General features: G+C 41.4%; 1 protein-coding gene across 14 annotated transcripts in view; it reads right to left on the bottom strand.

Annotated features, from left to right (window-relative positions):
• RAD51B (RAD51 paralog B) overlaps positions 1 to 14,738 on the bottom strand; it is a 610,326-nt gene that overhangs the window by 235,682 nt on the left and 359,906 nt on the right. For all 14 annotated transcript variants that reach the window (XM_045014334.1, XM_045014333.1, XM_045014330.1 and 11 more), the window contains one exon: positions 11,445 to 11,570. In XM_045014334.1, coding sequence (XP_044870269.1) covers positions 11,445 to 11,570 — 126 coding nt within the window. The remainder of the gene's footprint in view (positions 1 to 11,444; positions 11,571 to 14,738) is intronic.

Below are 14,738 nucleotides of genomic sequence, written 5' to 3' on the forward strand. Positions count from 1 at the left end.
GTACAGGGGTGGCTCTAGGATTTCCGCCGCCCCAAGCAGGGCGGCACACCGCGCGTGGAGCTCTGGCGGTCGCCGGTCCCGCGGCTCCAGTGGACCTCCTGCAGACTTGCCTGCGGAGGGTCCGCTGGTCCCGCGGCTCCAGTGTACCTCCCGCAGGCATGCCTGCGGATGCTCCACCGGAGCTGCGGGACCAGCGGACCCTCCACAGGCATGCCCGTGGGAGGTCCACCAGCGCCGCCTGCCGCCCTCCCCGCGGGACGCCGCTCCATGCGCGCGTTTGGCACGCTGGGGTCTGGAGCCGGCCCTGGCTGGTACAGTAATGTCAGTTAGGGAGTATGATTTTTTTACAATTTTTCTGTACTAGCAAAGCCCTAATGTATCAAACTTATATCAGCATAAAGCACATTTGCCAGTACAGCTTATTTTGCTTGGTGAATCAGTATAAGCTATACCGGCAAAAGGACTCTCTACAGATACAACAAAATGGCAAACATTTTCTAACGTAGACCTGGCCTAAGAAGAAATGTCAAATAATCTAGTGATCAAGCAGAAAATCCACACAGTTAAGTTTTTAGACCTGGGTTGAGTCTGCAGTTAGAAAAACTGTCTTCTGGCTTATAAACTAAGCACATGTGAGGAGCAAGAATAGATGGAAAGTCCCATCATGTTATTTACACAGAATCACTTTTTTTTTTAACTTTATCTGTACTTCAGCATCAGCCTATGTCAGAGAACAGATTGATTTCACAGAACTTTTAAAAAATAATTCACTCTTATTCAGGTTCAGTTTTTTTTAATCAAGCGAGAGGTACAAAGGTTCTGGTAAGGGACAGGAGGCAGTGAAATCTGTCAAGGTATTCCAAGGGTAAACAATTTTTCATATTATACTTCTGGTGTCAGGAGTGATGGTGTTCCAGTTATCAATGGGAAATTTTTCCCTAGACTAATTCCAGTCTGTTTTCATGGGAAGCATGACACTGAAGTACAGTTCAAGTCAGAAAAGTGCTTCTCTATAAAAAAAACATGACAGTGCTCCATATTTATTCTCTCTCAGTGCAAACAAGCTCAGCGTACAAGCCAAGAAATGATTTCTCTAACTGAAAACTCAGCCCAATGTTTGAAAATCAAATTGGGTTCCCCTCTGCCTTTCCCCCTCTCCCCTCCTTTTCTAAAATGTTATTTTAATGAATTGTGAATTTAGTTTTTGTAAAAGGTGCTGGATTGACAGCCCTGGAGACTGAAGTCCTCTGTTTATCATCAGAATTGCTGTATTATAAGTAAACTTCCCCACCCTACCCTGGCAATGTGTTCCAATCCTGTCCAGCTGGGACCAAACACATGGTAGATGCCTCATAATACAGATCAGAAGACAGTCCCTGCTTCTAAGAGCTTACAAATTAATTTCACAGATCATGCAATGAAGGAGATAAGGTAACAAAACAGTAGGGAAGATTTGGGGGAGGAAGGGCAAGACAATAAGATTATGGTTACTTAGCAAAGGCTAGTACACAGCTTGGAAAAGTAAAGATTTTCTTTTTTGTTGATATAAAAATTTCAACAACAATATACTAATGCCACTGTTGGCTCATTTTTATAGTCTTGGTGGCAGAAGTAAGTCTTCTGAAGGGATATTAGTGAGAAGACTGGGACCTTACAGACCATTTTAAAAAAAGGATTCCATATATAAAGGGACAGCATGGAAAAAAGCCTGGAGCTGGACAATGAGGATTGAAGAGAGTATCACTGCCCTCTACCCCCTCCATTCTAAGAGCGTGATAAGAAATACGGTTGGATAAGAATGGAGGCGCAGACTTGTGCAGAACCTTGGAAAGATCAAACAAGAAGCTAAAATTTCAAGTAATGAAGTAGAGGAAAGCTGTGAAGAAATGTAAAGAGAGGGGTTAGAAAATGGTTCTAGTAGTTGAGTTTCAGTTCTCTGTGACCCATTTTCCTGGGAATAATATTGATCTGTGTCGCAGGGGTGTTGTGGGGATTAAGTATTCATGATTGTACAGTCATTTTAAAATGTGATGCCCTGTATAATTACTAGTATGATTATTAGGTCACTAGTTCACATCCAGCCAAGTTGGCAGTGACCAAAGGGAATTACCATCTGAAAGCTGCCTGATTAGTCTGTGAAAAATAACTTGGATGTTGCAGTTCAGTTACTAGTAGACAAGTGTCCAAAACACAGCTGCCCCCTTTTGTTGGCATGTTTCAGCAGAAAGGCTCAGGACTGAATTTGCCTCACATCCCTAGAGCTGTTCCCACCCCTTGTCTGGAACGCCCCACATCAGTAGAAGTGGGAGTTGAGAAGTTTGCACAGCTGCTGCTTATGCTTTACCTCTTCTGGGAATAAACAGTTTCCAGGGCTCTCAGTCTGGCACCCTTCACCAGCATAAAAATCACTTAACATTTTAAAAAAGCTGATTAAATGAAAGATTGAGTGAAACATATGATTCCATTCTGTTCTACTCCATTCTGTTAAGGGTCCTTTCCTTGCTCTTTAGGTTCTTATACGGTACCCATCAATGCAGTCTCTGAGCCCCTGACTAAATGGTCCATGGTTAAGGCTGATATAATGTAAACATTTTTCCTTGATAATGGGAGTGGTCCATAAATCCAGCCTCATTTAGTGTAGACAGTACTCAGGCAGTGGTTATGTTGTGCATACATCCCACACAAGTCCATTAGCAGGGATAGCTCACTACGAACAGCAGAAGCATGAACAAACACATAAGTCAGCAAAGTGGCCTGATGATGTGTCACCTCTAGAAGCTTGTTACTGTGCCTTTCCCTCTACTTTATTGCATCATTTGCATTTAGAGCATTAGCTAGTTTAACACTGCACCAGATTGTTATATTAACTATATTTATATAATCATTACACAGTATGTTAAGATGTGCAGCCTCACCCTGCTCTCATACAGCTCACTAAGCTTGCATTGCCACTGCCTGTATCTACCCTGTGGGTAAATGGAAGACTTCAGTCTACAGGGCTATCAGTTGAGAACCTGTCACCCATGCTCATCTGACCTTTTTTTATTTTTTTTAAAAAAAGACATGCTAATTGTTTAAAATGCACTAAAATTTGAACCTGTCACATACTGTGCAATTTTATTACCAAAACTTTATCATTAGGCCTTGAGTCTAAATAAAAAAAGTCAAGGGAAGTCAGAACCCAGCAGTAGCCCAGCTATCCTAGAGAAAGGATCCACAAAAGACAGAAGGTAGTAGGGTTCATAGAATTCTGATCAAAGCTCCCTCAATGTCTCCACACTTGCCTTCTTTCAAACTCCAAGACCAACAGAAGGATCTTGCCACACAAAAAGCAAAATGAGAAAAATAAAACAGCCAGCTGGAGACATGAGATAAAGACAAGGTAGGTGAGGTGATATCTTTTATTGGATCAACTTCTGTTGGTGACAGAGACACGTTTTCGAGCTTAAACAGAGCTCTTCTTCAGGGGCATTAGAAGTCACTTCATTGTTCTTTTTCTCCCTGGGAGCAATGATTTTGATGAGTATCTGAGAAAAAGGAAACCTAGGATAAATTAAAAGAGAGCAAACAAATCCAATGAGTAATGAGAGACAGGATACCACCTAACCTGCAAGAGACATTGTGTGAGGTGCCCACACCTGCACTTCACACCACAAATACAGTTCCTAGAAAGATACTGTTGATGATGCTGGTGCAGAAAGACATTACACACCAGGAAAGTGCATTTGAGAATAAAGAGTGAAGTAAGGTTAAATAGAATCAGTCACGCTACAATTTTAACTCCATTGGAAACACAAGGAAAATGAGGACAGCAAGGGAAATAGCACGATTCTCAAATAGATATAGACTAAAAGTGATGAGAAAAAATATTTCCAGCCTTTTATGAGGGTTTGGCAAACAAGAATGATTTATCTTGCTTTGCTGTATTAAGGAGATTTCTTTTCAAGTTATGTAATTGTGAAAATTCTACAAGCTTGGGTAAAATAATCTTCTCGGAGAACCCCTTCTCCCATAAACTGTGTGATATAGAGTCTGGGTTAATGAGATTGTAAATCTGGTTACCTAAACCTGCATTGTGGTCTGGGAACAAGCCTGTGTTAAAGTGCACTGACGTACTTTTAAACTGTGTTCTTCATAACACTGAACCATTAAAGTATAATCCCCACCTGGAAAATGTACTCTCTGGCAATACATTCATCCCTTCAAGTGACTCATTCAAACAGTCATTTCTCTTTGTCTTGGCAGGAAATCTATTTTTTACCTGGCGTTATCTTCAGAAGGCTCACTTTCTATATTGTAGGTATGGTATATAGTGGCGTAGCACAATATAGATGGATGTCTATAACAGGCAACTTTCTAAGTGAATTCCACTTCTACTTCAACACCCAGCCCTCTGCCCTAGAGAGGTATTATTTACCATTCAATTATCTGGAATAGTAATATCCTTTTTTGCCACTACTTTGCATTGAGTTAACAGTCAACACATTATTCAATATCACCTTCCGATTTTTTTCCTGCATTACTGCCCAAAAAGCAGCACTGTACTGGGCCATATGCTGCTGTCCTTGATCAACATATGGTACTCAGGTGGATGTCTGCTGGGGTTTCCCACACAGATCCAGGCCCCTAGGAGACACTTTGTCTGTACATGTACACTTGGGCATGTCAATGCTTTGAATTACACGTCTGCTGCAATCCTCATCTTGGGCTTCATCCACTCTTGCCTTGACTATTGAAATTTCCTTCTTTGTGGCTTCCCCAAATCCCAGCTCATCAAACTACAGCATGAGCAGAATGATACTTCCTGCCTCACACATGCAAAGAGACACAATCACATCCCCCACGTACTCCAATACCTTCGTTGGCTCAAGTTCCAGTCCAGAATCCAGTTCAAATCTGCTGTTGTGTTTGAAATTCTCCAAGGCTTGCCCATGCCCACCTCAGAGATCTTGGCTCTCTCTCTACTCGCCTCACTCAAACACAACTGGCTTCTTCTCTGCCTTACCACTGCAGATCCTGCCATCAAGAGTAGCTTTATGTGTTTCTGCTTTGTCCTAAAGGTATGTCTACACAGCAAAGAAAAACCTGCCTAGGCCAGCTGACTTGGGCTCCCAGGGCTCAGGTTGCGTGGGGCTGTTTCACTGCTGTGCAGACTTCCGGGCTTGTGCTGGAGCCTGAGCTCTAGGACCTTCCCACCCCACAGGTCCTACAGCCCGAATTCCAGCCCAACCCTAGAAGTCTACACAGCAACAAACCAGCCCCGCAGCCCACGCCCTGTGAACCTGTAGCTGCTGGCATAGGCCAGCCATGGGTTCTTCTTTGCTGTACAGACATAGCCTACAACTAATTTCAAGACTCATCCATGAATATCTTTTCTCCCTGCCTATGTCTTCATTTGCTTTTATCATTTAACTTTGTAACTGTTAGTTATAGCAACTCCGTAAAGCATTTGGGGATCCAGTTTATAGGGGAGCCACTAGAATACACAACTATGTTGTTTATACTGTATTTGTGCTGGTCATGATCCCCACCCACAGTAAATTCAATATACCCAATTTCTTTAGATTAAATCTCAACACTCCATAACTTGCAATAAATATGTCCATCTCGCTAAAATATCAAGAATCCTCTGTAATTTGGGGCAATAATACTCCAGTCTGTTTGCACACCTGCCTAAATTTGACACCATTTGAAAATATGATCACTATATTCATTATACTCCAGTTTACTAATGCAGATTTTAAAAAAGTATTAACCACACATTGCACCCCTGTGATTAGCGCTTATTTCCTCTCCTCTGTGCAAATGCAATGTGGTTTATTTGCCTTCTCTCCTTCTTATTGAGAAAAAGCTAGCCTGACACTAACTATCATCATAAAATAACACTTTTAACTTCTTTAAGCAGCTTCCATCTGAGGATCTCAAAGAGTTTTACGGCATTAATGAAATACGATGAGCCTCATAACCCTCTTGTGTGGTATAAAGTAACACAAGACCATAATAATTGCCACACAGATTAGACCAGTGGATCATCTAGTCCAGGACCCTATTTAATAGCGATAAAATAAAATGTCAACCTTTTAAAACCATGGGTGTGCTAGCTCCTGAAAAGAGTCCAGTGGACTTGAGACCATAAGTCTCTGAGCCTATTGACTCAATGCAGGAAGTAAAGGCAATAAAAAAGCTAAGGGTGTCTGGGTAGTCCCAAGTGAACCCCATTGTTTTTGGCCCAAACCCAATGGGTCCATATGATTCTGTGTAGACTTCGGGAGAATGAATAGAGTTTAACTGTTTGATGCCTACCCCAGTCCCAGGTCAATAACCTTTTTGACTGGTTAGAGAAAAACAAATAAATCGCTATTTTATACTTAGCAAAAGGATTTTGGCAAATTCCCCTGACAAAGGAGTCCAAAGAGAACTTCCTTTGCCACTCTCCTCAGAGCTCTTTCATTTCATCACCACACTTCACAGAAGCTTAGGGACCAAGTCCTCAATTAGTATTAGCAGTACGTGGCTGTGTTCTTGGATGGCATGATTAATTTTGGTACAGACTGGAGATTCCACCTCAGGAATATTGCTTCTGTCCTGAAGGAATCCGAATATGAAATTGCGGAACTACTACCTGTAGCATGTAACTTATAATTTAAATCAGCTTCTCTACCAGATGACTGAAGGATAGCTAATGTGATGCCAATTTTAAAAAAAAATATCCAGAGGTGATCACAGCAATTACAGGCCAGTAAGCCTAACTTCAGTACTAGGCAAATTGGTTGAAACTATAGTAGAGGACAGAATTATCAGACACATAGATGAACACGATTTGTTGGGGAAATCATGCCTCACCAATCTACTAGAATTCTTTGAGGGTCAACAAGCATGTGGACAAGGGTGATCCAGTGGATATAGTGTGCTTAGATTTTCAGAAAGCCTTTGACAAGGTCACTCACGAAAGGCTCTTAAGCAAAATAAGCTGTCATAAAATAGGAGGGAAGGTCCTCTCATGGATCAGTAACTGGTTATGATAGCAACCAAAGGGTAGGAATAAATGGTCAGTTTTCAGAACTGAGAGACATAAATAGTGGTGTCACTCAAAGGTCTGTACTGGGACCAGTACTATTCAACATATTCATAAATGATCTGGAAAAAGGGGTAAACAGTTGGGAGGCAAAATTTGCTGATGATACAAAACTACTCAAGATAGTTAAGTCCAAAGCAGATGGAAAGAGTTACAAAGGGACCTCACAAAACTGGGTGACTGGGCAACAAAATAGCAGATGAAATTCAATGTTGATAAATACAAAGTAATGCACATTGGAAAACATAATCCCAACTGTATATACAAAATGGTGGGATCTAAATTATTTGTTACCACTCAAGAAAGAGATCTTACAGTCACTGTGGATAGTTCTCTGAAAGCATCCACTCAATGTGCAGCGGCAGTCAAAAAAGCTAACAGTGTTGGGAATCATTAAGAAAGGCATAGATAATAAGACAGAAATTATCATATTGCTGCTATATAAACCCACAGTATATCCACATCTTGAATACTGCATGCAGATGTGGTCACTCCATCTCAAAAATGATATATTGGAATTGGAAAGGGTACAGGAAAGGGCAACAAAAATGATCAGGGGTATGGAACAGCTTCCATATGAAGAGAGATTAATAAGACTGGGACTTTTCAGCTTAGAAAAAAATGACTAAGGGGGGATAGAACAGAGGTCTATAAAATCATGACTGGTGTGGAGAAAGTAAATAAGGAAGTGTTATTTACTCCTTCTCATAACACAAGAACTAGGGGGCACCAAATGAAATTAATAGGCAGCAGGTTTAAAAGAGACAAAAGGAAGTACTTCTTCACACAACCCCAACTCCTCCTGGATAAATGAGGCACTGAAGAAAGCTGCTGTTCTCCACACAAAAAGCAAGCATGGTCCATTTCAAGACAGGCAAACTGTTACATGTGTTTCATTACTTTGTCACCCTCGCTTCTCTTTGCGTAGAACTCACCAGCCACAGGGGGCTCCAAACTGCCCAGTGAACCATGCAACACGACACTGTCTTTTCCACAATAAAAGAGATCCTGTGCCAGAATTCTGCACTTCATTTCCCTGACTTCACTCAAATATTCATTCTCCAATCGGATGCCTTTGAGTCACCCTGTCCCAGAACATTCAGGATGATGAATACCAACATAATATCTGAGTCATCTCCAAGAAAATGAGTATTCCCCAACTGAGAATGAGCATCTCGCAATCTGATATGCTGTGGTATCCCCTCACATATTATGCTTTAGGAAATCTCTTTGTCCTAGTTATGGATCCTCTCTCACTTATGCTAGCTTCATACTAGGAAGGACACCACTCCTTTCCTGAGTTGATAGAATCTGGCCATATAGTCCTCTGCCTTTCAGGTGCTGATTTTTCCCTTGTCTGAGTGAAGTCAAGAGACTGATGCAGGACAGATGCCTCTAATTTTCAAAAAACACTTATACAGAGGACAGTATCCTAGGAAGTTGGCTGCCAAAAGAAAATTACTTTTCACTTCTTGAGGCACGGCTATAATGGTATGCACTTTAGTTTGCTTACTTTGTATTGTAAACCTCTTGTTTTCAATAGGTAAACTGAGGATCTGAGCACCTTTATGAAGACATTTTTACTCTGGGTTGGTGCTCTAAAATAAATAACCAGGCCTTTTCCCCAAAACAGGGTTTTTCTCCTATGCCAGAAAGGATCTCCTGCTGTTTGCAGGAGGGATTTTGAATTGGGTCCAGCCACAGGTCATCGTGCCACTTTCCCAGGGTAGAGAACCCTCTATTTGATGCCCAGGTCTCACTTTGGCAACCCCATATGCCCTCCATCTTTTTAGGGAGATTATGTGGTATGCCATGGTAATCTATCTGGAGGTTTGCCCAGTGATGGGGCTGCTTTTTACTGGAATACAGCTTTCAGTATGCACTAAGGGTATTTCACAAAACTTTACATGGCGTCAAGTATCAGGGGGTAGCTGTGTTAGTCTGTATCCACAAAAACAAAACAAAAAAACAAGGAGTGCCACCAGACTCCTTGCTGTTTTTTCACAAAACTTTCTAATTCCAAACTGCAAAAGAAAAAAGTGTGATACATGTGATGAAGAGGATTAACAGTTATTTCTTCAAACTAACCCTATCATATCTGTTACTTTCAACCCTTTGCCATAACACTACTTACTTTCACGGTTAAAGCTAAGGTAAACTGATTTAACAGAACAGCAATGCTTGTCAATATCACTAACCAATAGCCTGTTCCAGCTACAGCAGCAGAAATCAGAGATTTAATCTGGAACTCTTGTAGGAATACTGTGGCCCCACATTTAGCATGAGATTTGTATGGTCCCAGGATGGTAGTGGAAACCAATACTTAAAGTGTGGTCCTAATCTGAAAAGCGTCTCTACAAATTGCATTTTTGTCTCACTAATATTGATAACAAATCTGTTCAGTTCACAAGAAACATGATTTTTCCTAACTGCAAGTTCCACGTGGAATCAGAAAGTCAGGCCGTACTCTTTGGGTATGTCTACACTGCAAAAACACACTCACCACCAGCCAGGATCAGCTGGGCCTGAGCCGTGGGGCTATAAAGTTGCAGTGTAGACATTCAGGCTTGGGTTAAAGCCTGGGCTCTGGGACCCTCTCCCTTCATGGACATTTTTTATGTTTTTTGTTTTTTTACACATACATTCAGTTCTTGTCGGGGCTGGCTGGAGGAATAATAGAATATGACATCATAAGTACCAAGGAGGTGACACATAATTAACTGAGATGGAGAGTGATTATCCATGGCTGGGACTTATTGGCACGCTGATGATAATAATTATTAATAATTATAATTAACAATTCAAACTGGCTCAAATGTTTTGTTTTTGTTAAACATCTATTCAACTAAAGCATGCAGGAGAAAAGATCTTCATTAAAGATTCAATTAAGGACTAAGGAAACACCTTCTACACATTTCCATGAGTCCTCCAGAAATGTCAGGGAAGACCGGACTTGATATCCTGAATTTCTCTCAGGTGAAAACAGTAGAATGTTTAGCCTGCTTTGTACATCATAAAGCAGCACTAAACCCAGTCCCCACACCCCACCAGCAAGTCACATTTAAAATGATCCAGGACACAATTGGCTCCTTTCTACCTTGTACAACATGTCTAGAGGGACCAGAACTCTTTGTAGCACAGAATGTAAAGCAGAACTAGGAAGAACTTAAAGAGCAGCTGTATTCAGAAATGTGTTTCTGTACAAATGACATTGTGGGTTCCGTATTTACTTTTCAATGACTCCAAAGTAAATGTGCCCACTCTATGAGTCAAAAGATTCTTTTTCTACCCATCTTTGATATAAATTCAACCTGGGATGTGAGACTCCAGTTGAACTTTCTGCCTCACACTGTACATCATCCCCAGTAATAAAGATGATGAAATGAGAACTTCACTGATTATGTGCATGGTAGAATCACTCTCCTGTAGCTGTATGGGCCCTGGGAGGCTAGCAGAAGGAATCACTGGTTTGTGGCAGTAAAATCAGAAGCTCTGACTGGCAGACACATAGGGAGCAAATATGAGAAATAAGAAGGTGCAAGTTTTACATAGTCATTTTTCCGACAACACCCTGACTTTAAGGAACAGGAAATCGGTAACATTAGAAAGAATGGCAGGATCTTTGGAAAGAGTTACAGTGGCATAATAATGAAACATGCTAAACCAAGAAAGTCCAACCACATAGACACCCCAAGGGAATAAATTACATCATGAGTTGTGCTGGCCTCTCAAAAAGCAAACATATTATGTCTTGAATCCAAATTTTTCACTGCAAGCAAAAAATTCTACCACACTTCACAGCACATCATATCATTTCTCAGCGAAAATGGTGAGTTCTCTTGCTATTGCTAAAATGCTCCTGGAAAATTTTCACCATGTTTGCAGTTAAAAGCTATTACTGCAGGTGGAGACAGAAAAAATTCACTTGCAAATAGCTGCAAAAACTGTAAGAGTTTCTATATGAATACTCACAACAGATATTTTGCTCAAGACTTGTAGAAAATCAGATAGTATACAAAGTGCAGGGCACATGGAGGACTGCCCCAAAGATCACTGAGTGGGAAGGTTCTCAAAGGACAACCCTCCATCTCCAGAACATCAGAAAAGTCATCTCCAAGTCACTCAGAAAATGCCATCACTGCTCCAGAACACAGGATGTCAGAGCACTCAAGGAATGGCCCCCATCCAAAAGAACAGGGTGCCAATGCATTCCATAAACCATAACCCCAAGCACAAGGGGCCAGCATTCTCACAGAGCCCTCTCTGAGCCAACGGGGCCAGAACTCACAGTGAGCCCATCCCCTAAAGCACAGGTTATGAGGCTCTGGGCTCTCAATTTTTACTGTTTTTTTCCTGATAAGTTCCTCACCTGTCTTGTGTGCAAGTCATGATACTGTAGTATGAGCCTGGTGTTGACGCTGTGACTCCATGTGTTCCCCAGTGCTGCTGTCACATAGCCAGGTTCCCTTTCCTTGCTCCCAGAGGCTCCTGAAACGAAAAACAATACAACTTCTGAGTCCAATGTGTCATGCCTGCACCAAGGATGTGTTTCACTGAGGAATCTTTGTCATACGTCTCAGCTCATTCCACAAACTAAGCATTCATATGAATGTTTGGCTTACATTTTCAATTGCAAGAACTCTCCACTATTTCTTAAGAATTCCCTGCCTTGTAGGCATAGGTCTGGGGTAAGTCCTTCTCTCACAGAGTACTACCACGGGCTATTATTATATTGCAAAGCAGAGTCTAATTTCCAATGCATATTACTCTGCTTTTCGAAGTACCTGGTGTTACACCATTCAGGAGAAGCACTGATAGACTTTCAGGTATTTGGAAAGATATTTGAGACCAATATCGAGACCCAACATTCTGTTTATTATGTGTCAGAACAGAACCATCTCATTCTCTTCGCATCCCCTCCACCCACTTTTCTCTTTAAGCCTATTGCTTCCATGCACTCCCAACTTCTGCAGGTCTGGAGACAAGGGAGCGGGCCAGGAAAGAGAAGTTATTAAAAGGAATCATGAAGGAGGAGGTTTATGGGGCATAACTGTGGAGCCAGGAAAGATAGCAGTCATGCCTCTGATCTCAAAATTAAACCCTACCCCACACTAGTAGAAATCTCACATATTCTGTAAAACTTGAGTCAATGTCAGATGTCTCCAAAAACTGAGCCAACTCCTGCCTGAGATACCAGTAATACTAATGAAGTCAATGGAGTTACATCAGAGATGAAACTGCCCCCCCCCCTTACTGGAAGTTAGATTTTGGGGAATCTTCTCATGTGTGTGAACTCTGTACATGCCTTGGGGAAAATGCGTTCAGCAAAATCCGTGCTGGTCAGCTATGATGACACAGGGGAAGGCATTTCTAATAATGCAGTGTGACCTGGTTTGCTAACCTACCATTTCACTTGATTTTTCTAATCCTGAAATAGGAGACTGGTCCATCTACAATGCTGGCAGAAGCCCCAGATCTTTTTCTTTTGAATACCATATGCTCTGTACATATTTCAAACTGGGAAACAGAAGTTGGATTGAGAAAAAAGAGGGTTTTTTTACTTGCTCTCCACCCAAGAGTCCAGAATAGCTGGATGTTTCTGTTAAAACAATCAACAGTGAAATAGTTAATGTGGACATTGAATTTGTAACCAGTAGGGTTTTGAATTAATACCTCACTGAAGTGAAAAGGGAAGTTTATACCTCAACTAGAATTACTGTTTCAGGCTGTTTGCAGACTCAGGACCAGAGCCATCAGCACTTTCACATGTGAAAGGCTTTCTTCACAACTATATGGGACAGAAATGTTGTTGTTGTTGGTTTGTTTGTTTTTAAACTTAGAACTTGTGCTTTGGAAAAAGTGGTGAGGCCACCAGAAAAGTATTAATAAAGAGTAATTGGCAGTAACTTGTAAGGTTGCCCGTAAGGTTGGTAACTTGCAAATGATGGTAAATATATAAAGTTTGTTGTGCACTAAGTACGTTTCGAGCCAGAAGGATATGGAGTCCATCCTAGCTAATCCACGGCCCATGTAAATCAATGGCTTAAGTTAATATTCTATAGACATAGGGGGTTTTGAATCAGGCTCTAAAACATTTGAAACCACACATGACATTTATAAGTTTTCTTATCAAAGGCAGTAGTTAAGTATGAGCGTATACTCTGTGCTACTCTGAATTACTTCTCTCATTGTATCCAAACACTACATCTTACTCCCATACCCAAGCACTTTCCCAGAACATTAAGTGATCTGGTTTGAAGACAGTCCACAGTAGCACTATCCTGCTCTGAGGATCGCTTTTCTTTAGGCTGATACATGTCAAGCTTTCACATAGATAAATACCTCCAGAAGCAGCAGCAGTAACAGCAAATGGGAAGTTGCAGTGTCAGGAATGCAGTTTGGTTAGCCTAACCAATCTGTATTGAAAAGGCAGATGTGCTGACAATAACATCTTCTCTTTCTACCTCTCCAATACAGTCTACCAGCTGCATGATGGAATATGGTCTAATGTTTGGAGCCACAGCCAAGGAGGTCAGAATTCGTTACCCAGCTATGCCACTCACTGACCCTTTTGGTGACACTGAGCAAGTTATTTACTGCAATTCATTAAGGTTTGCAAAGTGCTTAGACTCGACATCATTGGACAGAACACTCTATATTAGGCCAAAATGTATTACATTATTATTAGAACAGACTTGATGAGAATGAGAGTAAAAAGAGGGAGCCTTAAGATTTTCCAGACCACTCATAGCCATGTGGCATAAGGTGGAGGCCTGCATCCAAACTGTATTGTCCTCTTTTTTTTTTTTTTTTTAAATCACAGCTAGAAATGGGCAAGGATCACAAAGTTAAGGCAGCAGTCACATGTGGGTTTTGGATTGGCCTGTTAGAGTGGAAGGGGCTACCCATGAAGTTCAGAGATGAACTCTCCAAAGTTTTGTGCCTCTAATATTAGCTCTTATGTGATAGAACATCTTAACATTTCAATGTAGACAGGAAGGCTGGGCTGGGCAATGAAATAGTTAAATGTCTAGGGTGTGAGTAGAGGAGAAAACACACCATTACTCTCCCTGAGCCTGCATTTCTTGCAGACCCAAAACTCCCACTGATGCCAACAGGAGTTCTGAAGGTGCAAGGAGGGCAGGACCAGGTTCACGGCAGTTTAAAAGAAGGCAGGCAAGTTAATTGCTGTAGCCTCTTCATTTTTTAAAGGAAAAAGCCTGTTGTACCAGGCTGTGTCAGCACCTGTCAGGAAGAACACTGTTTGTATGACCCACTTTCCGACAAATCTTCTTCCATGAAGTTATTCAAATTTATGACTCTGGTGCAAAGTGGTATTAAAGCTGGAGGAAATTTACAGTGCAGAACTTTTACAGGGTGAAAAGGAATGCTTTGCAGAAAAGGTTTCCATTTTAAAGAGATACTGTAGGTCTGCTGCAGACTTATATATTAGGCAAAAAACAGGAAGAAAAACTAGCAAGTGAGGAGCTGAGTTGAGGCGGGAAACAGAGCCAGCTTTGCAGGGAAGTTCAAGGATGGTGAGACTAGATATTCTTTCCCTCCTCCCTGTACCAAACACCAGAAGACAGCAGATGTTTCAGAGGCAGGAAATAGGAAATGGAAGGAAAATGGATTAAAACTGAAATGCACTGTTAAAAAAATT

Source organism: Mauremys mutica, chromosome 4, assembly GCF_020497125.1.
Source record: "Mauremys mutica isolate MM-2020 ecotype Southern chromosome 4, ASM2049712v1, whole genome shotgun sequence".
Classification (NCBI taxonomy): domain Eukaryota; kingdom Metazoa; phylum Chordata; order Testudines; family Geoemydidae; genus Mauremys; species Mauremys mutica.